Source organism: Sinocyclocheilus rhinocerous, unplaced genomic scaffold (assembly GCF_001515625.1).
Source record: "Sinocyclocheilus rhinocerous isolate Xijiao unplaced genomic scaffold, SAMN03320098_v1.1 scaffold1116, whole genome shotgun sequence".
Taxonomy (NCBI): Eukaryota; Metazoa; Chordata; class Actinopteri; order Cypriniformes; family Cyprinidae; genus Sinocyclocheilus; species Sinocyclocheilus rhinocerous.
In genome coordinates, this window is record NW_015659716.1 from 194618 (window position 1) to 220999 (window position 26382).

Genomic DNA, 26382 nt, shown 5'->3' on the forward strand with positions numbered 1-26382 from the left:
ATTTTAACCAAATATTTATATATATATATATATATATATATATCTGCTTAAACTCAAATATTATAAGAAACTTTTTAGCAAGTTAACGACTAGAAAATTGGTTCACTTTTCCAGTGTTCAACCAAATCGCCAATATACAATACTATGACTGAATTGTCTTGAATTCTTTCTACATTTTTCTTCTAAAAAACATTGTTAGTGCATTAATATATTGTGGTATTAGTTTTTCTCATATTTTTTGTCAGAACTGTTTTCATTTCATCTTTGTTAGCGTTGACAATAAAAAAAACCTTCATCAACTAACTTTTTTAGTCAGACGAGACGAGAATAACATTGAGTGTTTCCAAGACTTTTGTAATGTTGCATGACTTACGTCAAAACCATCATAAGACAGATTTTCAGACAATGAATGGGAAGCTTTCATGGCTTATTTAGAAAGCTAGCGATGCAACCCAATTCAGAACAGACATAGTTCTATCTAATTAATAAGCACGAGAGAAACCGACTCTTTCAAGGGATTTCAGAAGAAGCTTTTTTGAGGCAAATTCACAGCATTGTAATTATTGGGGAGGGAATGTCAAAACAGTTCAGATAGCTGTTGGGAAAAGATGCGTTTCCAACCTCAGTCAACTGCCTCCACTCTCTCTTTCTCTCTCTTTTTTAACATCTGCCTTTGGTTTTGATAAGGAAAAAAGACATGTCAATCATCCCCACTAATGGAATGTGGATTTTCTAATTCACTCAAACAGAACGGTAAATTGAAAAAGAGTGCAACCTTTTTAACACACACACCGGCGCTGACAGTCAAGCTCCATTATCTGACAGCTGGAGAAGTTAAAAATAACTGGGCTCGCAGCAAATTAGACGTATCATTTGGCTTCTAAACGGAGAGATGAATGTATGTGTGAATGTGCTTGCCATACCGTGACATGAGGCCAATACATCAACCTCCTGTTTGTCTGTCTCTTTCATAAACTCCGACTGGAATAAACAGACAATGCAATTTGTTACAGCGCGAGGATATTTTCTCAGTCTCCGCCGAGTTCACCAAACGATCCACGGCGCGTTCCACCCCCGACGATCCGTCCGCCCGTGCGACCATTAATCATCGCTCGGGTACGTGCAAGGTTATTGCTATCGCTCAAAGCCATGTTCGGAGTTTTTCATATGTTATATTTCTATCGAACAATAAATCTGACATGTGCGGCGAGGACTCGAGAAGACGCACTCGCCCTTGCTGTAATCTCGGTATATATGAAGACATAGGCCTGACAGGGCTATGAATCTCTATTGGTGCTGTCACAGATAGCGATTTTCCATGACATTGAATCGCAGCCGTACCTGACTAGCGCTAGCAAGTATTCGGTTACTAGCACTGTAATTTAAGTCTGCGTGAGGCGTCTCTTTTTTCGGTTTGGTAGGGAAGGAGATCGTCCCCTCTGAGTCGTGTTTCTAGCAGAGTATCTGTTTACCCTTAAATACCCCTCACCGTCATTGTTTATTTAACTCAGACTAATTATTAGCCAGTGGGACAACAAAAAAAGCCCCCCTGAGAACATGGTGTCAAACTTTAAACAGGAACCTTGTTTTAGGTTTTAAGTAATTGTCTTTCTTTAACGCACTGGGAATGTGCAACATAGCATGTTAAACCTAGCAGTGCGGTATTATTGCTCAAAACAAACCCCCTAAATCAAAGTATTACCTCCCTTCTGTTTCTGCTACAAAAATGAATGATATTTCAAATTGTGGCATTTGTTGAGGAGACTGGACTAACAATTTTCACCTGGCGGGCAATAAAACAGCCGATAAGATCTCAGAACACTCTAGCATTTTGACGGCGAGTAAGCGGACAAGCACCACTCACATTTTCTTCACAAAAAGCCTAAAATTGTGTCAGATCATCAAGTTCTCTAGAGATTCACACATGACTTGTTGGTTAGACCATAGTCGTGGGTGGGTTTGAGAAAGTGTTCAAAAAATCTCGTCAGCTCATATTCAGGGAATGTGTTAAACATGGACTGTATGCCCATACTCTGTGTCACAGTGTGTGTCTCCTGCATATGTTATTTCCTCATTACAGCCAATTAATGCTCCAGGCTCACACTCCACTACTGCCCTTTCTTCTTAGTGTGTGGAAACCTTTTTTTTTCCCCCTCCTTTATTCTGTACTATCATCACTATGGAAGCATGTTTCTATTTTAAAGTATAATAGTAACAATACTTTTACTCATAATTGCAACTTTATACTTCACAATTGTGACTTTTAATCTCATAATGCGAATTGTTTTATAACAATTGCCCATGTATTACTTACAAAATTGATTTCTTATAGTTGCTTCTTTATTTTTTGTAATTTTAACTATATTTCATGTAATTGTGACCATTTCTTGTTACCGTTTGTCATAATTGCAACTATATCTCATAGTTGTGACTTTCTCACAATGCAATGTTGTTTCTTGTAATTATGAGTATGTCTTGCGATGTGACTTTTTTCATAACTGCAACTTAATATCTTACAATTGAGACTTTGTATCTTACGACGTGAATTTATTTTTAACAGTTGCAACTTAAATCTCATAATTGCAAACACCTCACTACCTTTCTCATAATTGCAGCTTTTTTGTAAATACAAATTTATATATTGTAATTATGATTCTGTATTGCAATTCTCGTAAATATTTTAAGGTAATTGCAACAATATGACTCATATGTATCTCATAATTGTGACTCAGTTCTCACAACTACTTCTTGTAAATGTGGCTTTCTCATAATTGCAGCTTTCTCACAATTGTGAGTTTTGTATTGCACAATATTAATTTCTTTTTAACAATCGCAACAATTTCACATTGCAACTCAAATTTTCTTTTTTGTTATTTCAACTTTATATCTCATAATTATGATTATTTTTCACAATTACAATAAATTGACTATTGTGACTAACAAATGTGACTTTATAACTCATAAATGTGAAGTTATCTCATAATTGTGACCTTTCCCCCTCCCTTTTATTATTTTTAATTTCAACTTTATATCTTGCAATTGTGGCTCACATAAATATTTGTCATAATTCCAACTATATCATAATGTGATCTTATTTTAAACCTTATTTCAAAATTACCTGTTTTATTTTTTCTCTAAGGCTGAAACTAGCTTACATTCATTACACATTGTGTTCTCCTCAAACCTTGACAGTAATGAGGCTCCAATTGCCGGAACTCTCTCAACATCAAGAGCCCATTATCAAAGGCGCTGGACAAGCTGTGACATTAGACGCCCAGGCCAGAGAACATTGATTGTTTAATTAACTTTCAATTAATGTTGGAGGGAAAGGATGGCAGAGAGCAGTCACGCTCACGTTGGTTGAGCACGTTTGATTTCACCCCCTTTAGCGATCGGCATGCTCCTTACAGCATGTACGTTAAGCCACCAAAGAAATCTAATCTACAATGTGAATAATAAAAAAAGACGGGAAAGCCATTTCCGCTTTACGTGCGCAGCTCGTCTCTTGGCACGGCATTAGAGTTTTTGGGATGCAGTGTTAACTCTATATTTGGATTGCACTGGAGTGGATTAGGAAGTCTTTACTGCAAACCCACGGGATTCTGGCTGAAAGGGGAAATTGAAGAAGTGCTATTTGTATCTGCGCTATACAAATAATTGCGAGTTCTCAAATTTCGAGGACCTGACTATATGGAAAAGTGAGCTTTGATGTACAAATTCGCAATTCAGCCGGGATTAGAAGCGCCAAAGGTTAGAAGTTACTAATTACGGGAAATGGGTTCTACATATCTAACGAGCACAAAGAGACATTGGTAATAAATACGAGACTTTGTGAAGCTAATGATCACATTGGATTCCAGAACTGCGGCCCATGTAGAAACATTTGCGGTTGGACACATACTGCATTCAGCATCATTACAGAGATTCCGCAATAATATTTTAAAGTAGAATTGGATAAAGGGATGCGTGAGGTACATGATACAAAGCCTACTTGCTAATTAGCACTGTTCCAATGGCCCTTGGTCTTTTTTCTGTATAATTGAATTCAAATTATTCCTTTCTTCTCCCATTTTTCCCAATAACGAAGAGAAATTATGAAGAAAATGGCAAACACGCAGCACAAATATGACAATAGTGTCTGATTAACGTGCACTTTTGATCTTATTACGTGTAGGCGACTGCCTCGAGTTTCTCATTGGCTCCCTTTGCTCTTCCAGCCGAGTTGCGGCCAATCGCGCCGTCTCCGAATTAAACATGTCCGGATCCAGGCGGATGGTTGCACTGCCCCAGGACACGGCGTTTCATCTCTTAATGAATGTGCCTGGAGGGGTCCCGCCTGGAGGATTCCCTCAGAGGGGGCCCATGTCACCCCTCATTAGCTGAGGGGGGTTGCTTTCTGTACTCATTCTGAAGAACAGCCCCTTGGAGCTGGGAAAGGGATGTCCCTCCGATATCTCCGGCTTGAACTGAGCTGTCTGGTAGAGTCTTTCTATAATGGTTTGATTTTAATTTGTGGTGATGATTTTATTCTGTACATCAGGGGTGTCCAATCCTGCTCCAGGAGAGCCAATGTCCTGTAAAGTATAGCTCCGAACAGTTCCAACACACTCGTCTGGAAGTTTCTAGTAAGTCTTGATTAGCTGGTTCAGATGTGTTTAATTAGGGTTGGAGGTAAACTCTGCAGGACAGTAGCTATATTTCCATCACCCTGTTTCAATGCACATTTTGAAGTATCGCATCAGAAATGACTGATGGAAACGCCAAATTGAGAAAAAAATCCCTTAATTCGCCAAAAAGTTTTTACGCTCACTTGAGGTAGTTTTTGACTTGTGCGAAAAAGGGTTAATGCGAATAATGGGAGATGGAAATCCAATGCGCATAAAAAAGTCATGTGACTTTGCGCTATGAGATGGCAAAACCTGACTAACCAGCGGAACGATCTCGTTCCACAGCATCTGAAATGTTATGGTCATTCTGAAATGCCCGAGCAAAGTCTGCCGTCAAAGTATTTCTGTATTATTGCCTCCCAGAACTGTTACACGACTGTGTTCCCGAACCGCATTCATTGTGTTTCGGCTGTTTGCTCTGAGGCGTTTATTGTAGCCTATATGAAAATTATTATATTCAGTGGCTTCTCCCACTTTTCTTTGTGATATTTAGTGCCAGTTTATCAGGAAGTGACAATTTTATTCTCTTTGACTTGTCGGATGGAAACAGTGCTTATTCGCAAATGTTTTATGCGACATTCTAATTTTGCACAATTTTCAAAGTTAAATTCGCAACTTTAGATGGACACCCAGCTAGTGCCTCTCCGGGAACAGGTTTGGATGCCCCTGTTGTATATTTCAGTGGTGTTTGCTGAGGTGATCCTAAAGGCCTCAACGTCAAGCATCCCGTATCCTCAAATTACTCTCTTTTCCGAGTATTAATGAGGCTAGTGAAGGAAAACCCAAGTAGGCTTCCAGGTCTTTGGGATTTACAGCGAATCAGCTGACTCTAATAGCCTTTTTCCCTCGTTGCTGAATGTGGCTCTGTGGTTCAGTATAATTCCACAGGATTTGTGATGTATTTATGCAATCATTAATCTGGCCGTGTCTTTTCACTGGCCGGGATTAGAGTTCCCTCCATTGGGCGCCAGGTAGGTTCACACAGAGGTAGCATACAGTCATTTAAACACAATGTTTAGTGCTATAGAATGAATTTTATATGGCTGTGTAATGCAGAATGGAACCAGGCCAGGTAATTTTAATTTTTTTTTGACAATTCCAGTTGGTCATGCTAGTGGCACAGAAATTACCGTCACCTCTACACAATATAAATAATAATTTAATTTTAAATAAATTTTAAATTAAATAAATTTATTATTATTTAGGGCTGTCAAAATTAGCGCGTTAACCCAAATTAATTTTAACGGCACTAATTTTATTAACGCGCGATTAATGCAGTGCGCATTTTCTGTTTGACCCGTGACCTAATCCGTAGTTGGAGAAATGGAGATGCACAGTGTTGCTAGATTTTGCGACCTTTTTTTTTTTTTTTTTCAAAAAAAGCGCCTAGCGGGATTAGAGTTCCCTCCATTGGGCGCCAGGTAGGTTCACACAGAGGTAGCATACAGTCATTTAAACACAATGTTTAGTGCTATAGAATGAATTTTATATGGCTGTGTAATGCAGAATGGAACCAGGCCAGGGCTGTGAAAACACTAGATTAGCACGCTGTAAGACGTCTCTGAACTCTGTCTGACAGAAGAGAATGTGAGGCCACATTTCACACTGTAAGATCAAGGAATGTCTGTTTGCTCAGGTCGTAAGTGCTGTGTGTTCATGACTCTGTAAAACACATCAGGGATCAACAATAGGAATATGCAAGCATTCCGGAGTTGACAGAAATGTCACATAAATGTAAATTACATTTAGCCTTTGTTAACCATATACAACAGTTTTCTGTGCCTCTGACTAAAATAGACAAGATTTTGTTGCAACTTAGAGGCTTGGAAGCATCCGATGGGAAGGTTTAATGATATGTTATTGTGAGAATTGCATAAAAAATGTTTTATTGAATAACATATAGGTATATATGTTATATAAGTATACAAATACTATTTAAAGTTGTATATTACAATAATATTGTATACATATATCTCTTGTATACAAATTTATTTATTTGTTTTATTATTTTCTTTTATTTATTTTTTGTTTACTTTTTTTGTGAGGTCTGTGAAAATGTTGGCAGAAAATAATAACTTCTTACTGTGGTACCATATGTTCATATGTTTTTATATCAGTTGTCTGTTTACGTTACAAATCCGAGAGTGAATTATCTAAGCGTTTTGTGCCCGTAAATGTAGGTTCGCCAGGCTGTTTATGTTTTAAGAGGAAAATATTGACATTACTAATCTGAATCGGATTGGTCTGTATTAGCAGTGATTATATTTGTACAAGGTCGCAGTAAATGCATCAGTAGCTTTTCATCTTAAAGAACGGCACAACTTGAACATACCTTTTATAGTACACACAGATGTTTTACTGCCTTGGAATAAAGATCCATCTCTATCCTTTTCCCAGCTGCCCACTCTCTCTCCCTCTCACTATCCATCAGGGCTGTAGCAACCATTATAACTGATGGACAGAAAAGTAGCAAAGACATTTAATCTCCTAAATTGTTTGGTGAATCTCACAAAGCCTGTCAAGAACATGGTCAGGTCACTTTTCATCCCTAAATAAAAAATGAATATATTATAATTAATAATATTAAATTTTTTTAAATAATTTTTTTTTGTTTGTTTTTTTTCCAAAAAAGCGCCTAGCGACAAATCTTTTGGGTTTGCCCAAACTTATTTAGTTTCTGAGACTCGCCGGTACTGCCACTCAAGTGCGAGGTCTCTTTCCCGCTGCGCACACACTTCTCTCTGCATCTGCTCTGTTCAGCGAGCGGCGGAAAGGAGCAGCGCTTTCAATTAAAACACATATTATGTTGCTTCTCTAATTTTGCATGCAAGTATAGCCGAAATCACAGCACAGCTATTGTCTTTATCTTATGTGAAGCCTATTTGATTTTATCAGATGACGACTCGATTATCAGGATTTTTGTGCAGATTGACATCTTGGAAGGGAGAGCTATGTAGTCTTAATGGGTCACATTTCAGTCACTGTTTCATATTCATTCCGTTGTCTGACAACAGAAACAGTAAAATATCCTTGAAAACAGTTTTATTGAGAATGTGGGAACAGAGAGGCAAACAAATGTAATAATAAATAATAAATGTACATTCTGCATGCTCAGAAGAAGTGAGCTACCCTGTCGTGTGAAAATGTAAACAGGCTTGTGTAAGTAAATTGCTCAGTGCAAATAAAGAGAAGTAATGGGAACCTGGTATTTGTTCTTTTTTCATGTGTCTAATAGTCATGAACAAGTTTGAAACATGTCTAGTCTTTATGCTCTATGTTGACTATGGTTTCACTTATAATAAACATACATATATATATATATATATGCAAGCAATCTTAATGGTCGTGAAAATGATGTCAAAAAATATATTGGTCCTAAAACTTCTTTAACCTGTTTTAAGGACAGAAGCTATTGGTCTGCGGATCTGTGAGCAAACAGGTAATTTAGAGACTGCAGCGAATGACTGAGAATAACAAGGAAGCAGAAAGAGAGAGACACAGAGATAGCAGGCGCCCCAGCTGAATGCCTGAGAAAGCCGCCTTTTGGAGGTCCCATGATGCAGCGGATCTGTGGAAAGGTTGGGTGCGTCTGGTTACAGCTCTATCAGGGCTCCATCAGAGAATGGCAGGATTCGGTATCGCCTTCTAATGTAACAAGGACCATTTGTCTCAGTCACACATCCTTGCAAGTGCCTTGCTGAAGCCATTGATGTCATTCATCTAGCCTGTCCTTGGCTGCTCTTTTCCTTACCTGACAAGAGAGCAGCACTCTCAGGTAGCTGGAGGGGAGGAAGAGAGTGTGATGGAGAGAGAGAAAGAGAGAGAGAGGTGGTATAATGCTTTCTCATCAAGGCTAGAATTACCCAATGTGTTGAGTAATGAATCCATTGCTTTAACATACACAAATACACACTATTTTACACATACAAACACACACACGTTTCCCTAGTGCTTCACCGGTGACCTGAATGCCAGAAGACTCCTGTTGTTTTCAAAATTAAGCTAATTGCAGTTGCTACTTGCTATCTCTAACCTGAGTATGTGAGCAATGCGGAGCTGTATGTTTTTGCCTGGAACGTTTTTCGGAGTGTCTGTGTTATCTTTCGCTCTAAGATCGCTGCGATACCGCTTCATCACGAGCGTAACACGGTAAAGGCCTATAATGCAACTGCATGTCAGCAAGAATTCAGCACATTAAACAATGGACTAGGAGCCGTTCACACTGTGTTTTGCAGTCTGCGATGCTGCTTTTACATTGTTTTTCTGTGTAAACATGCGCTAAACCGACACGTTTGACCATTGCACTCGTGTCGTTTGCAGCATCTCCCACGTGACACAGCTTTTTAAAAATGCAGCACTCAAATTAAAAGTTTAACTTAAAAAAAAAAAAGTGTCTCTAGATCTTGAGTTTCTTCATTCCACTCTGTCACATTTTTCATCGTAAATTGCCTTATAGCCGCTAGAATCAAAAGACGCAATGATCAAAATCCAATGTTAAGTGAAAATTAAGGATGGAGAAGGGAGAGTGAGAGAATTTGTTTGGTAAATTGCCATATTTCTTTCACATATAAAAAATGTGGGTCATGACACTCTCTTCGCACTGTACAGAAGTTGCGCAAACATTGAAAAAAATAAAAATAATAAAAACAGTAACGTTAAAATATGGTTCAATAAGTTAACTAGTTAAAGCTACAGTCCGTAACTTTTGGCGCTCTAGCGGTTATTAAACAGAACTTGAAATATTGTAAATGTATTAGCGTTTTTGTATTAGCGTATTAGCGGAGTTGGGAACATTTTTTATTTGAAAGTACCAACAGTACTTGTTCAGTACTGTTCATTTCTGTACCTTGATGTAAGTCATTAACGAATGTCTGGGAATTTTTCATCAGTTCTGTCCCTGAAATATGGCTGGGATAGAAACACTCACACACTCCAGTGGTCCAACTTTTCATTTAGTCTCCAATTGAAAATTTCTGCCTGATTTATTAATTGCATTCTTAGGACAGTTGTCTGCTCCTCACCGCTTGGCACAGTAAAGGCAGTGACTGTGACTGCTTTGACCTTGGAGCCCAGGACACAGTGCTTGTTATGTAAACCGATATGATGGTTAGGAGTGTGACACATTCTGAGCAGACTGGAGACGTTATTGGGGCTGACAGACAGGGCCAGCTGGGGCAGGGGCCGCCGAGCGTGCCCTACTGTACTCTGAAAGACACGACACTGAGGCCGGCCGGCTGTCTGCGCAGGCAGCCGGTTCAAAACAACAACAACACTGGCGTCGTCCGATGGAATCAAACAGAACTCCACAAACAGGCTCGAGTGAGTAACAAGGACTTGCGAGCTGGGCGGTTGAAAATCTGAAGATAAGTAGACGTTTGGGAAGGAAAGGGTCGGCTAATGATTTATGTGTGAATGCAGGCTTGGATAAGGAAGGAACAGCTGAGTAAGGAATCAGGCCAGGTGTTTGGTCCGATTCCCCTGAAACGAGCAGAAAAGCAGAGTTGGTCTCTGGATAAATGGAACGCTTTATCCCTCAACTATCTCAGCAGAGCCACACACACGTGTACGAGCACACACACACACACTCATACGCAAGACAACGCAACACAGTTTCAACCAGTTAAAGCTGCATGCCACATATCTAGCAATAGTTAGAGCATGCAAATAGGGCTTTTTTATAATATGCTTTATTATTTGAGGCCAAACAACCCAACTGAACTAAAGTATTAAATATATTATTTTCTGCATGCAATGATTTTTTTCCCCATATACAGTACCACCATCGTAAGTAGATTTCGTTTTTTTTTGTTTTTGTTTTCAAACTAATAGACAAATTCTGATTTATTTAATGGTAAAACCAGATAAATTCACCTAGAAATGCCAATTCTGTCATCATTTACTCACCTTCATGTCTTTCCAAACCTGCATGACTTCCTTTCTTTAATATAAGATATTTTAAAGGATGTTTCAACTTCATACAATGAAAGTCAATGGGGCCCAAATAGGAACTTTGTACCCCATTGACTTCCATTGTATGATACATTTTTCAAGTATTTTCTTTTGTGTTTCACAGAAGAAAGTAGGCTAAGTCATACAGGTTTGGAACAACATGCAGGTGAGTAAATGATGACAGAATTATCCCTCTAAAGTTAGCATGAATTGAGTAATATGACATTTTTGAGTGAAACGGTTTATTAAATAAGAAAAATGTTGGACAGAAATGTATTTTATCCATTGGGATACAGTGGATTGTGAAAATTGGACATTATATTCCAGAATGCAAGAGCCCGACCAACAGTGAGTTTGCTTGAACAGTTGCTAAATAGCTATTCTACTAATAGAATGGTCAGTGGACAAGTATTGTGATAATTGAGGCTTTTTTGAAGAATGAGCAGCAATGAATCATTCACAGTAAGACCAGGAATGTGTTAAGAATGTAAATGTAACACATTCTTTATTGGCATCTATAAAGAAACTTTAACATCAATGGAACCTTTCCATTGCACAAAAGTTCTTTAGATTATTCAAATGTTCTTCACATTAAGAAGAACTGTTCACAGATAGATTCTTTGTGGAACCCCAAATTGGTTCTTCTATGGCATCACTGTGAAAACCACCTTTTGGAACATTTACTTTTTTTCATCTACACCGGCTGTTTAAATAATTGTACACACTGTAATGTAACCGCTTTTGAAACTGCATTACCAGACACGTATGTTTTTAGCTTCGTCTTTAATTCACTGCGCAGTGATTACAGGCTGTTCGGTGGATCTGTGGTGAGTGGAACCGTGGGCTGCTGTGGATGGAACATTGTGCAGTCAGCTGTTAGAGACCCAGCTGCAGGTCGGCTCGTCGTGTCCCATTGGCTGTGTCCATTAGCAAACCCTGCTGGAAACGTATTTCTCTGTAGAAATCAGTCAGTGCTTTCTCGTCTGGCCTGAGTCAATCAGGTTTGGGATTGGTGCGTGTGGTGTGGGTGGTTAAAGTATTAGTTAGAATACCAGCACACACAGTCTTTCCTCACTCTTTCGCTCACCACTTGTTTTGGTGGCACTGGACTCGTGGACTACTTCATTTTAATCCTGTCCGAATCAAACATGTTTGTTTTTCTCGCACAACCATGGTAAGCATGGTAAGCTCTGATAATTTGGGGCAGTCTACTCCCATATAGGAATGTCTGTGATTGTGGTATTTTTTTATCCAACACATTTATTTTAACTTTAACATTTTAACATTTATTAGAACTTTTCTTGATTTATATGTATATTTTAGAATATTTTATATTTTTATGTACATATGTACATCAGGGTTAGTTTGTATATTAAGTTGTTTATATACATATATGTTAACTGAAATTATATATTTTTTTTTGGTTATAGGAAACAACATTTCCCATTTTAAATCATTTTAACTTGAAGTACTAAATAGCTAAAACTAAAACAGAAATAAAATAAAAAAACAGTAACTAATAAATGACAAAAACACACAAAAACATAACTAAAAATATAACTAAAATTAAAACTGAAACTGAAAATATAGTAAAATGTAACAAATTCAAACTATTAATAAAATTTATAATAATATTTCAAAGCTACTTAAATAACACATATATATGTTTTACATTACATTTTTTGTCGATTTTTATTCAGCAATTTTCATATACTTTTGACCTAGTGAAACTATAACTATAACACTTTTCTTACTTTTTTAATTTTATGGATGATTTTTTCTGTTAATATATAAATTTTATATTAATTTATATAATGATATTTGTTTTTACACTAAAATATTTTTATAATGAAATTTTTTAAAGAACTATATATATATATAATTTATTTATTTATTTAATTACTTTTTTTTTATTAAACTACAGCAATGCACATTCAGACAAACATCTTTGGCTAGTTGTGGCTAGCTAAGAAACACAGCCAGCATCAGGTAAACCCAAAACCAGCCTAATTATACACCCCCTCCTTAAAACCGATAAATGAACTAGACAGCCAATCTTTAGTTTTGCACAAATCTAATCCACAGCCATGACGCTTCTCCCGGAAATACATATTAATGCAGCAATTACTGGTCTAAAACACCAGCGCCACATGGAAACCAAATTCCCTTGTGCCGTCGAACAAGCTGCTTTGTTGTTGTGCAAAGGTTTTCTCTGTGTAATTGTGCATGTATATATATATTCATTCCTTCGTGTTTATTGTTTTGTCATTCATTGTGCCGGATTGGCTCCCCTGAGAACTCGGTGTGATCTGATTGGTGTTTAACGAAAGCACTCAGCTGTGGGAGATTGAAGCTCCCAATCGAAGATTAAATCAGCCATACAGGGCTCAAATTCATATTGCATTTTAGAGATCAGCGCCGGCCTCTCTTGCCCGGCTGGCAGAGTCCCATTCGTATTCGTAAGCAGTCTGGAAACTGGTTTCAGATGAGGAAAAAACATCTTCCGACACATTCATATGTCATGATTTAGATATTTGCTCTAAAATGCCGTTTTTTTTCCTAATCAGGAAAAAAAAACAGAATTTGAATCAACCTAAAGTAACCAAAGTAGATTAAAACACTAAAAAATGTTTTTATTAAATTAACGCAGAGAAGAATGATAGATAGTATTGTTCACGCAAAGAGTGTTGACAAACAATTATACAATAAAAGCTTGTATGCATACTTATTTTTTCACTCTTATTTGATGTACATCTCATATGTCATGATTTAGATATTTGCTCTAAAATGCCGTTTTTTTTCCTAATCAGGAAAAAAAACAGAATTTGAATCAACCTAAAGTAACCAAAGTAGATTAAAACACTAAAAAATGTTTTTATTAAATTAACGCAGAGAAGAATGATAGATAGTATTGTTCACGCAAAGAGTGTTGACAAACAATTATACAATAAAAGCTTGTATGCATACTTATTTATTTTTATTTTTTATTTTGCTAGTATTATATTGAATCATATATATATATATATCTAAAAATATTTATGCAAGGAATTTTATTATTAGTATCTTTAGGATTGCATGAAGAATGAAGTTCTGTAAACCTGCTCCAATAATTAAATAATACAAGTGCACGATAGATAGATGGATGGATGGATGGATGGATAGATAGATAGATAGATAGATAGATAGATAGATAGATAGATAGGCACTTGAAGTGAGATGTCTCCTTACTGCCTCCTGGGAAACACTCCTGCTCTGCTCAGCCCTGCTGTATATGGCATGTCAAAATGCATTTGACTGAGCCGGTTGGGTACATCTAGAAGTACGGTAACACAAGCTGCTGTGTTTGCTGGGAGGGATCTTGAGTTTTGTGTGTGGCACTGAAAAATTAATGGCCTCATACACAAACAAACACACAGATGCATGCATGAGTTACTCCTGAAAGCTGCCCAAAGGCAAGCAGCCAGCACTGGGTCGAACCCGCCACTTCAGCGATTTACAGGAGCAACAAGAGGAAAAGAATGAGAAGTTCTTGTCTCTGCCTCTCTTTCACTCACTCGCTCATCCTTATCTCCTCTGATCTTCGCTTTCCGGCGGTCTCAAGTGACAGTGGATCATGGCGACAGAATGTGATTAACCACAAGGAATTAAACAGGAAGTAAATTTAATTAAATTAACGCAGAGAAGAATGATATATAGTATTGTTCACGCAAAGAGTGTTGACAAACAATTATACAATAAAAGCTTGTATGCATACTTATTTTTTTTATTTATGTATTTTTATTTTATTTTGCTAGTATTATATTGAATCATATATATATGTATTTCTAAAAATATTTATGCAAGGAATTTTATTATTATTATTATTATCTTTAGGATTGCATGAAGAATTAATTTCTGCAAACCTGCTCCAATAATTAAATAATACAAGTGCACGATAGATAGATAGATAGATAGATAGATAGATAGGCACTTGAAGTGAGATGTCTCCTTACTGCCTCCTGGGAAACACTCCTGCTCTGCTCAGCCCTGCTGTATATGGCATGTCAAAATGCATTTGACTGAGCCGGTTGGGTACATCTAGAAGTACGGTAACACAAGCTGCTGTGTTTGCTGGGAGGGATCTTGAGTTTTGTGTGTGGCACTGAAAAATTAATGGCCTCATACACAAACAAACACACAGATGCATGCATGAGTTACTCCTGAAAGCTGCCCAAAGGCAAGCAGCCAGCACTGGGTCGAACCCGCCACTTCAGCGATTTACAGGAGCAACAAGAGGAAAAGAATGAGAAGTTCTCGTCTCAGCCTCTCTCTCTCTCTCTCTCTCTTTCATGCTTATCTCCTCTGATCTTCTCGGCTCACCGGCGGTCTCAAGTGGCGGTGGATCATGGCGGCGGTCTGTGATTAAACACGAGGAATTCAACAGGAAGCACAAACAAACGTGCGCACAGGCTAACAAACAGTGTGATCAAAACGGCTGTTTGTGCACTTGAAACCACCTTTATTTTTTGCTTGGTTGCAGAGTTTGTAGTTTTTACAATAGTGTTGAAAAATGTGATTTCCGATAAACAAGGTCTCAAAATAGCTCAACATGCTAAAAAAAAATCAACAAATTACATATAGTATTTATGCTATTATATCAGTGCAAGTGGAATATTATGGAAGCCTGTTTCTGCCACAGAATAAATAAAAAAGGTAGTTACGACTTTTTATCCCACATTTCTGACAGAATTGTGATAAACTCAGAATTGTAGATATCCTCTCACAATTGTGAGATATAAGCTTGCAATTTTTGAGAACAAAAGTCAGAATTGTGAGATGTAAACCCAGAATCCTCAGAATGTCAAAATTGTAAAAAATTTTAAAAGACTTGTGAGATATAAACAGAATTGTGAAATGCAAACTTGGAATTGCAAGAAAAAAGTCAGTCAAAATCTGAATTTTATTCTCAGAATTGCGAGAAACAAAGTCAGAATTGTGAGATAAAAGTCACAATTACCTTTTTAAAAATTCTGTATCTATATCGGCCTTCCATAGAATATTCTTGTGAAGCTGATATTCAAATAACCTTCCCTTCTTTCAGCTGAAAGGCAAATGAAAGAAAATTATCAGAAGTTATAAACTTATTTTTTGTTGCCAAATTACTTTGCCAAATGACATAAATCAGTGATTTTAGACTATTCATGCAATAAAACCAGCTAATCTCATAAATCAAACAGAAGCTAGCAGATTCCCTAAACTGGAGTTCTTCCCACTGACATATTTTCTTAAACCTATACTTACCCAAATAGCCCCAGCGGTTTGTGTCGTACCACTGAGGGTGCTTGGATAATGTTCATGGGCTTCGTTATTTACAGAAACAATCTGGAACAGCAGTGAAACATTTCAGAGGAATTTGATTAAACTGCCGTTTTGTCCATGTTCTCTGGCCTGGAGGACCGTTGTTAATCTGGCTGTAATGTGGCACTTTGTGCAATTCCAGCATGGCTGTCCAATCACTTACATAATCCCCTGACATGAGCCCACTGGCTTGTGTCATTTGGTCACTGACAGCTGTCAACACACAACCACATTAGCAGCCTTCTACACACACAGTGCAGCCCAATTGCCACATTTAAAGGTGCAGTGTGTAATTTTTGTGCCACTAGTGGTCCAAAACAGAACTGCAGAACAGGTAGCAGCATCCCAAACTCATGCCTTTGGTTGAGTAAAATTTTGCACTGAGATCACTCAAACAAACAGATTTATTTCGTTTGGTGTCGCGAATAGTGTAAAAATGAAACACTGCAGCTTTAAGAAAAAACTAGCGTTTTTAGTGATAAGCATCCACTGCTATATTCAATTTTATCAGGCAAAGACTCACTGTCTGCATTCCCATTGTCACTGGCAGTCACGTCACTGTTCATGTGCATAAAGTGTAACGCTGTTCCATTTAAGGTGAATTATACTTAGATTTTTACACGTTCGGTAGAATATGCGTAGGGCCTACAGTGTGCGCAATGTAAATTTTGGCATTAGCATATCACACACATACTATAAATTCGCAGTCAGATTTTTCGAACTGTGCATATTCTTTACACTGTGCCTTGAATTTTTTCCCGCTAATTAGTTTATCCACAAGGTGGCAGCACTGTTCTGTTGTTTCACGGTCAAAAAAGTTGACACCACATTGACGAGTGCTTGTGTCAGGAGGTTTAGAGATACACGCAACTCTAATTTAAACAAGTACAAAGACATTATTATATGTAATAACTTCTGGAAAGAAATTGCGCAAACATTGGACAAGGACAAAACTTAGAATACTTAGAAAGGCTGTGCATTCCGCTGTTTGCATACGCTTAGTGTCTGCGTCAGATTTGAAGTAAGTTTTGGGCTTTAATTATACCTCAAGTGGTTGCTGTCAGCAGAATCAACATCTTCAATAAAAACGAAAGATTTTGGTTGTTTTGTCGCTGCTAGTCACTGTGAACACTGCTTTTGGCCTTCGTAGTATTGATTTAATTCATTAGTGAACAATTCTGAATCTATTTGACAGTGGAAACGCTAATAGATTTGCCCAAAAAGTGTTGGCTATAAACGACTGTTGGCTATAAATGACTGTGTTTGGTGTACTAGTGTAATGGGTTAAGCTCTCAGCTTTATGAGTATGTGTCCTTATAGCATAAGCGGATAATCCTAATCCCACCAGGTTATGTCAACAATCCAACAATTCAGCGAGATTTTAGCCCAGAGCGGGAATAACTAGAGGCATTTTGTGCTGATTTGCATGCAGTAGGAAATGTGCCACAAATGCGTTGTTAGCGCTTTGGCCCATCGCTAGTTACCTAGCTTGATTTTCAGCACTCCAGACAAACAATATCTCCAATGTCTGTGTGCAGAAACAGAGATCAGGATGTTTTCATACTGCTGAACAGAAAAAAAGCCATATAATTTTGTATGCGCAGACAGGAAGGAGCACTCTGGAGAAGTTAGCGTTCAACCCTCCCCCACTAGCCGACTCCTGGAATCCCCCATTAGCAAGTGAACATTCCTGAATATTTCACACTCCTTCAATATATTGTGTCAACATCACACTTTTCGTCTCACTCTCAGAACGAAGCTCCTCAGGTACAAATGAGGCGAGAACACTTTTAAGAAGCGCTCAGCACGGAGAATGAGTGCCTTTGTGATGCTGATGTCAGCGCTAATGCGCTAAAGAATACAGAGCAACTGTGACAGTTAGCGCTGAGGCGTTAGCTGCGTTATGGTGAAATGATTATTGCCTCTACTTTTTGATGAGCAACCTTTTGCTGCTGTTCCCACTTTTTGTGGCTTTATTTGAAAAGAAAGACTTAAATTAAAGTGTGAACATGTCCAAACTTCAGCAGAGGAAAATAAGGGACAGTCGCAGTTTCATTTCCTTTACGAAAATTAACCATGGTTTTGTGACAAATAAAACCCAGAAACAATGGTTAATATAGTTAAACCATGGTAACCACAAATTAACCATGGTTTTGCTACACTAGTAAAACTGTGGTTTTACGAATGGTAATCAATCCGCCGAAAAACATGGTTACTACACTTTTACTATAATAAAACCATGCTCATTTTTGTAAGGGTTAGCAAAATAAAAGAAACTCCAAATTTCATAATTTGCGATTAAGTTCTAAAATTCATTCAATTTGATACTATCATTTTGTTTTTGAGCTACTAACATATGATGTTATACTATACATCTACTTAGCCTAGTATAGCTTAGCCTGTAACTTAGCAAGGGCTAATAAACATGAAAAGTGTCTGTATTTCACATTCAAATTTGTTTTCTACTGTAATCTGTCAATTTTTACTTTGTTAGTTGTATGCTAAATTGATTCAAATGCAGTAGCCTAGCTAAAATATGGGACAAACTCCATCCTACATGGATTTTATGCAGAATACAGCTCTTTTTTCCTTAAATATCAGATGATCGTATGCGTCCTTAAATATGAGACACATTATTGCTGTGTTTCGCAGTTGCGGCATAGCATGGCTAAGAAGTCTCAGAGAGCCGGACTGTCATGGCTGATGGTGTGCTATGAAATATGGCCTCAGTCTGAATCTATGTGCCGTACCAATTAAAATGGCCATTTGGTGAGCAAGTGACAAGTGTGTTTGATGTTAGCAGAAACTGAGAGGCTTCTGTTAGCAAGAGCAGGGGCTTTTCTCCCATGAGGTCTGATTTGAGGTCTGATTGAGATTGGGACGCAGAATGAGAGAGAGGGATGGAGGGCGATAGACGGAGAGAAAGATAGCATTAGCAGAGAGAGGGGACAGCAAAGTGATGACACGTCACTCTTCCTCAGGGCTCTGTCTCGCTGTCAGCTCTGACTCAGTGACCTTGAAGTGGGCTCCAGGAAGTCACAACAGAGAGGACTGAACTAACAAGCTGCATCAGATTTGCTCTTTTCCTCCACGCATTTCAACGTAGGCGCTATGGGAGTCATTTAGTGCATGGTTTGATCTTTAACATTACCGTGGCCCTGCGCCCTTTTACTGTGCACTTTCGTTTGCGTAACTCTGTGTGTGTTTGTAGTGCCTTTGATGTAGCCCGTAGGCTGAGACCATCTTGACCAGCAGCGGTGTATGGCATGAACGCAGTCTGATATGCAGTATCTGTCCACTTCTTTTCTGATTTTATAACCTATGTGGTGTATCTATTTGAGATCAGATGTCTAGTATTATTATTATTATTAATATTTCAGTTACAGTATGCTTTAATAAGTGTTAATGTATTTATATAAGAAAAATGTGTAATAATAATACTAACTCTTATTATTAATATTGTGACTAATAACATTTTGTGCAAATAAACACATTGTGATTACTTTCTTCTTTCAGACGAATCCAATCGGAGTTATATTAAAAATTGTCTTGGCCCTTCTAAGCTCTATCATTGTAGTGGGCGGGTGTTTCTGTTTAACACTCCAAAACACGTTAAATAAAGCGCGCGCATCCATTATAAAACGTGCCTCACACGGCTCCGAGGCATGAATGAAGGCCTCCTGTAGCGAATTTTGTAAGAAAAATATCCATATTTCAAACGTAATAAACACTTTTCAAACACACTTGGGGAAAAAAAAATAGGAAGTATTTTTACATATATATGTGTGAATATGTATGTTTTACCGCAATGCGCAATGATAGTGACCAAAAAAGCTACGATTTTGTCATGGTAGCATGTCCTAAAATATATAGTAATACCATAGTATTTTCCCTAGAGGTTATTCAGTTATCTAATGTTGGCAAATACCACCCTGTAAACGTGGAACTGTTCGAGCAACTGAATATCTCACAGTGTGTGTTATTAGGCGAGAGTGTTTGTACTGGAGCTGGATGAATTACTCCCCGTCCTAATCTTGCTGTGAGGATTTTTTCCAGCAGAACAATTTTGGTTTAGCGCTCTCCGTAGACAAAGGAAGCTCCAATCCAGCACGGCAACCCGCAGCGTGAGCCAGGCAGGAGACAAAGAGCTTTGTGAGTGTTTCATATGGAGGCCTGGCGAGAGGGAGAGGGAGAGGGAGAGCGAGAATTGGCGCTAGGCGGACCCAAACCTGAGTGCCCAGCGCAGCGTTATGCCCTCTTCACTTCCCGCGTCGTCGGCTGATATGGCACGAGCTTCGTCAGCAAGTGTACCTGCTTCTCTCCGGCTAAAACGAAGGGCCCTCTGAGCAGCGCCTAGGGAGGGAGTCAGATAGGAGCGCGGCAGCTGGCCCCGCAGGCTCGAACCCGCAGCCTGCTAGTCTGTGATGCCAGCAGTGTGGAGGCGCAAACCGCTTCAGCCTTTAGAGCAGGCTGGAATTATGAGCCTGGGATAGACGGTTCTCACAGCCCTAGAGTGCCACCTACTGGCAGGGGCCTGGTAATGCAGCTTCTCTCCTGGACTTCAACCACAGTCAGCCTTAATTACAGCATGCTTCAGTTGTTGTGAGTGCATGTCAGAACAAATTATGTAAGTAATGAGGCTGAAAATGTTAAAGGAGTAGGAACACACTGGCGCGCTAATGCTCATGCCGAGAGAACACAAAAACAAACAGCAGAGTGCACTGGCCGCATTTTTTTTCTTTTTTTTTCAAAAAAGAAATAATTATAGTTTCAATTAATGATAAAATAACATGATCGGTAATGTGAATTAGCAATTCTGACAATTCCTGTGACGAAGCTCTCTTGAGGTTAAAACAATTTATATCAGCGACCGCCATGCAGCCCAGCTTGAAACGCATGCTGTTGTGCTGTTTACAGGCATGTTGACCGAACCGACGGTGTACTGGCTGTCAGCATACAGGGTTAGTGGATCATTTGAGAGATAGAACAAGAGAGAGAGACCCTTGGCTTTGCCAATGGGACGTTGACATTATCCAGATGACACAACGGGAGCTCAAAGGCAGATGATGGAATGGGCCGCTGCTGATACGTCGCTCAGTGGTGGCAAATTTGATGCTTGCAAATTAATTCCGTATGATTGGATTTATAGGGTTCGCTAAAATATTATCGAGCCACAGTATTATGGCTGGAGTGAAGCTCTTGCGTGGTAAGGTCTATTTTGCAATGGCCAGAGGTTTGGTTCAGGTCCTTTGATGTGATTATATTGCCGTGGCCTTTGCTTTGAGATGCCTGACTTTTATCAAATAGTCTTTTAAGCAACTCGTGCCAGGTTTTATCTGTCGGAATCAATATCTGCAAGTGTACTTTTATAAAGGAATAGTTCTGTCGTCTTTTATTCCATCACGTTGTTCCAAACCTATATAACTCTCATTGAACACAAAATTAGATTTTTGGAAGAATGTTCACGCTGCTCTTTTCCACACAATATAAGTAAATGGGCACTATGGGCTATCAAGCTCCTAAAATGTTCTAACTTCTCTGAAGTTATGGGGTAGATTAATCATAAGAATACATTTTCTGCTGCAGCTCTCAAATCTCATTAACATTCATGTATATTTAGATATGGTGTGTCAAATCATGTCACACTAGGGTTGACATTAATAATGCCCAATGGTAGGGGTTCTTGAGTCTCAAAACCAATCATGACTGCCTAAATTTGAATATGCAAATATATGAATCTCATTAATGATGTTTGAGAGTTTTAGTAAATAACTTATGTTAAGTTGCTTTGGATGAAAGCAGTATTTTTTTATTAGTAGTATTTATTCATGTATTTATTTATTGACCGCTCTTGGTCACCATTTACTTTCATTGTATAAAAAAGAGCAGCGTGAACATTCTGCTAAACATCTCATTTTGTGTTCCACAAAAAATAAAAGTCACATGGGTTTCCAATGACAAGAGAGTGAGTAAATACCCTTTTAAATGTAGTAAAAAAAAAGCCTCTCTTGCCGCTCTAGAGCTATAAAGCTATTGTTTTTCCTCAACAAATACTCAAGCCTTATTATTACCATCTTCTCGTTGTGTCAGTGCTAGGTCTCTTGGACTCTGCGTCTCATGGTGGTAAAACTGTCTACTTGGTTTTAGCGGTTTTTAAATTGAACAGGCAGCTTTGAACCGATATTCCAGTGGTGGAAAGGTCCAGTCATGTGGTAAAGAGTTGGGTTTGTCCCGACAATGCTGCCCAAAGGCTCTGCGGGGAACAGTGGCGCTTTATTACGATCGCATTTGTTTCTAAATCACGGGCTGACATCACGTTTTCTGTGCTTTTTGAGGGTTTTCTGTTTAAAGTCAGGATGGCCTCCTCCAAACACGCCGCAGCCGAGGGTGGCAGGGACGTGATGCGTTTGAAGCTTGGCGCCGTTTCATGTCGCAACATGCAGCCGTGGAGGAGGTGTTGCGCGGTGACTGGTGACAGTGAAAAATCCTGACAGTATCTTCTCTCTTTTCTTTCTCCGCAGCTCAAATCGAAATAATTCCCTGCAAGATCTGTGGAGACAAATCATCAGGCATCCATTATGGCGTGATAACGTGTGAGGGCTGCAAGGTAAGAAGCTAAACAACCCTGTCAGCGCGTGTGTGACAAAGAAAAAGCGGGAAAAGCCAACAAATGAGCCATTCTGGAAAATAACAGAGAAGTTTCTTTCGGATTATTGTCTTTCTAAGGAAGAAAAATGCACTATTGTGCTTACAGGACTTTGGAATTCACACGCCAGAGTTTTAATAACTCGCGTAGTCAGGTTGAAATGTTGCTAAAAACAGTCACAATTACAATACAACGACAATATAATCCCTGTGTCTTGTTTTTCTTTACCTTCTGCTGCACTTTTGTTAATAAAACCGTCAAAAAAGGAAACACTTTGGATCACAGCACGTCGTTAGCAGTTTTGCAACCACGTCCTCCCCCCGTTCGTTCCCGCCGAAGCTCCTCTTTTCGTGCATTTTTCAAACACGCCGTCCACTCAGCAAAGAGGAATTTTGTGCTTATTGTGTATTCCTGTTTGCTGCCTGTCACCGGAGCAACTCGTTAGCATTCCGCAAGCAGGCTCGGCAGAAACGAACATGCGGACGAGGCTCCTGAACGGAGTGTTTTTTGTTTTCCCGCACAATAGACAGACTCTCTGCTCAGCATCTCCCTCCGTCACTCACTCACTCGGCGGCAGAAACGCGCAACCCTGAAGAATAAACTGCTGAAATGTATCTTTAATGGTTACTAATTACTCGAGGCACAAAGACATTTAATGATATGTGCGAGCACACTGCTCCGGCCCATAAATCATAGCATTATTAAGGAGCGCTGCTTGTCACCGGCAGTCGTACCCCGCTTTCATAATGGCTGCCATTAGAAAGCAACTTGGCAGCTGTCAGCTGTTTTCTAGTAATTAAACAGCCAATGAGCAACTAATTAAGACATATGTGTATGGAGCTGTGGAGTGGGGTGTGTTAATGACGAGCTGGAATCAATTCATTAAGTCAAAGGGATGAGAAATCAACTCAACGTGGGCGCCCGCTCCTTCCCCCCACCGGGTTCGGGCTCTGTTATTCAACATTAATAACCTCGCACAAACTCGCCATTATTTACTACCTTTCTCGCCCGTCTCGGAACTAGCCGTGCCAATCGTTAATGAGGAAAAATACTCGTTCCAAACTGCTTTTTATAGTTACCTCGGTGAAATATGTGCTGTTCAGCTGTATCTCGACTAAAGATGAACACGTCTATATGATCGAGACAAGCGTTTGTAGAGTTGCCACCATCTGTTCAGAGTTTGCCACAGACATGTTGTTCTTTTGAGAACTTCATGTGAAATATGCGCTTGTAAGGTATAGAAACATGTCCATCCATTTGAGGTCAATTCACCAACTGCTGAAATGTATCTTTAATGGTTACTAATTACTCGAGGCACAAAGACATTTAATGATATGTGCGAGCACACTGCTCCGGCCCATAAATCATAGCATTATTAAGGAGCGCTGCTTGTCACCGGCAGTCGTACCCCGCTTTCATAATGGCTGCCATTAGAAAGCAACTTGGCAGCTGTCAGCTGTTTTCTAGTAATTAAACAGCCAATGAGCAACTAATTAAGACATATGTGTATGGAGCTGTGGAGTGGGGTGTGTTAATGACGAGCTGGAATCAATTCATTAAGTCAAAGGGATGAGAAATCAACTCAACGTGGGCGCCCGCTCCTTCCCCCCACCGGGTTCGGGCTCTGTTATTCAACATTAATAACCTCGCACAAACTCGCCATTATTTACTACCTTTCTCGCCCGTCTCGGAACTAGCCGTGCCAATCGTTAATGAGGAAAAATACTCGTTCCAAACTGCTTTTTATAGTTACCTCGGTGAAAGATGTGTTGTTCAGACGTATCTCGGTAAGATAAACGCGTCTATATGATTGAGACAAGCGTTTGTAGTGTTGCCGCCATCTGTTGAGAGTTTGCCACAGTTTTTTTTGGAGAACTTCATGTGAAATATGCGTTTGTAAGATAGAGACATGTCCATCCGTTTGAGGTTCATTCAGCAGGGTTACTGTAGTTAACTAAAACCAAAAATAAAACTTTGTTTTTTTAAAGTTACTTGAAATAAATGTTAACTGAAATAAATTGTATATAAAAAAGTTTAACATGATGTAGCTAAAATTACATTAAATTACGAAAAGAACTAAAATAAAGAAAACTGAAAAATAATATGTATATATAATAAATATAAAAAAAGGAATGAACAATGACAAAACCCCCCAAAATTACTACAATTTTATTAAAAATTTAAATAAAAACAGAAAATTAAAAACTCATTTAAACTATTAATAAAAACTGTAATTGTATCTCAGTGATACTAAAATAAAACTGCAGTTCAGTTAATTTTCTAACATAAATACATGGCTAGCAAAAATTAGGTTTGGTTCAAAATTGCAAGAATAATTTGTGATAGCTTAGAGGCAAAAGTTAAAATGTTTTTTATAAATATTTTAAATATTTTTTAAATATAAATACTATATAAATGCTAGAATATAACAAATATATAATTTATTATTATTATTATTATTATTAACTATATTGTTTTTTTCCACATTTAAATATACATTCCTAAAAATAAAATATATTTTTGGTGGTGGGGCTAGTAAAAAAATGTAATTAGTGGCCTTACTCAGCCAGCAAAAAAATAAAAAATCCTTATGGTTGAGTCATGAATGGGTTAACTAACCTTCTCTCTGTCCGTCTCTCGGGCCTGTAGGGTTTCTTCAGGAGGAGTCAGCAGAGCAATGCGGCGTACTCATGCCCGCGTCAGAAGAACTGCCTGATTGACCGCACCAGCCGGAACCGCTGCCAGCACTGCAGGCTGCAGAAGTGTCTGACCGTGGGCATGTCACGTGACGGTAAGTCTGTGTCCAGTACAGCAGGCACCAGAGGGAAAACAGAGTCTCCACAGATACAGAACATCAAATGCATGCAAAATACCAAATAGATCAGCATGTAAAGTGAACGTGCAACCTGACAGCGAGTGTTTTCCAGCTACGGTTTATGAAAACGTGAGTGCAATGAATGAGTAAAAGGGGGAAATATGGAAAATTGTTCAACCAAAATTGTCCAAAAGTTCAATACAAGCATCACAGGATGCATCTGTGAATGTACCTGGAATCAGTGTAATGGAATATGTTTAGTCCTTTTCTACTTTTATTCACTACTTAACTTTGTCCCCAGTCTTGCCATGTCATATAATTTAGAGTACCTGTTCTGTAGTCGGCACCCATTACTCATTAATTTTTCACCTAACTTGTGACAAGATGAATTTAAGAGGCAGTTGTGGTTCTGGACTGCGGGGCATGCTCACTCAGGGTGGAGAATCTGACAGCAAGTAGCTTTTATTAAATGAGCATCATTAAAACAGGCTCATTAAAGCCAATGCAGGTGAGCAGCATTAACGGGAGCACAGGTGAGCGTATGTTTGTGTGTGTGTGTGTGTGTGTGTGTGTAGAGGCCCCCTGCTGGGCCTCCGGCTGGGCTGTGTGACTATGGCCCGTGACAGGAGGATGAAATCAGGCCAGGTCTTCCGAGTCTACCGGGCTGCTCTCTCACACACAACCAGGACAGGCAAGGTGACTTCTGACTTCACTCTAACTGAAGCTCACCAGTCCCCATCTGCCTTCCTTACACGGGGACAGAGACGCAGAGCTACCCAGACACACACATGTCAGAGATGACGTTAGGCCTCCACTCAGACTCATTCATATGCCTCAAATTCAGAGTTGATCCTGTACCTCTTTTAAAAACCTCACTCGTCTCCTCGTGTCTTGTCTTGTCTTTGCCCTGCATGTCTTGTCTCATCTCCTTTCCACTGTTCTACTCTCTCTTTTTATTTTCTCTCTTC

General features: G+C 38.9%; 1 protein-coding gene across 1 annotated transcript in view; it reads left to right on the top strand.

Annotated features, from left to right (window-relative positions):
* LOC107724174 (nuclear receptor ROR-alpha) overlaps positions 1-26382 on the top strand; it is a 64263-nt gene that overhangs the window by 22399 nt on the left and 15482 nt on the right. The window contains exons 2-3 of the mRNA XM_016532983.1: positions 22475-22560; positions 25249-25390. Coding sequence (XP_016388469.1) covers positions 22475-22560; positions 25249-25390 — 228 coding nt within the window. The remainder of the gene's footprint in view (positions 1-22474; positions 22561-25248; positions 25391-26382) is intronic.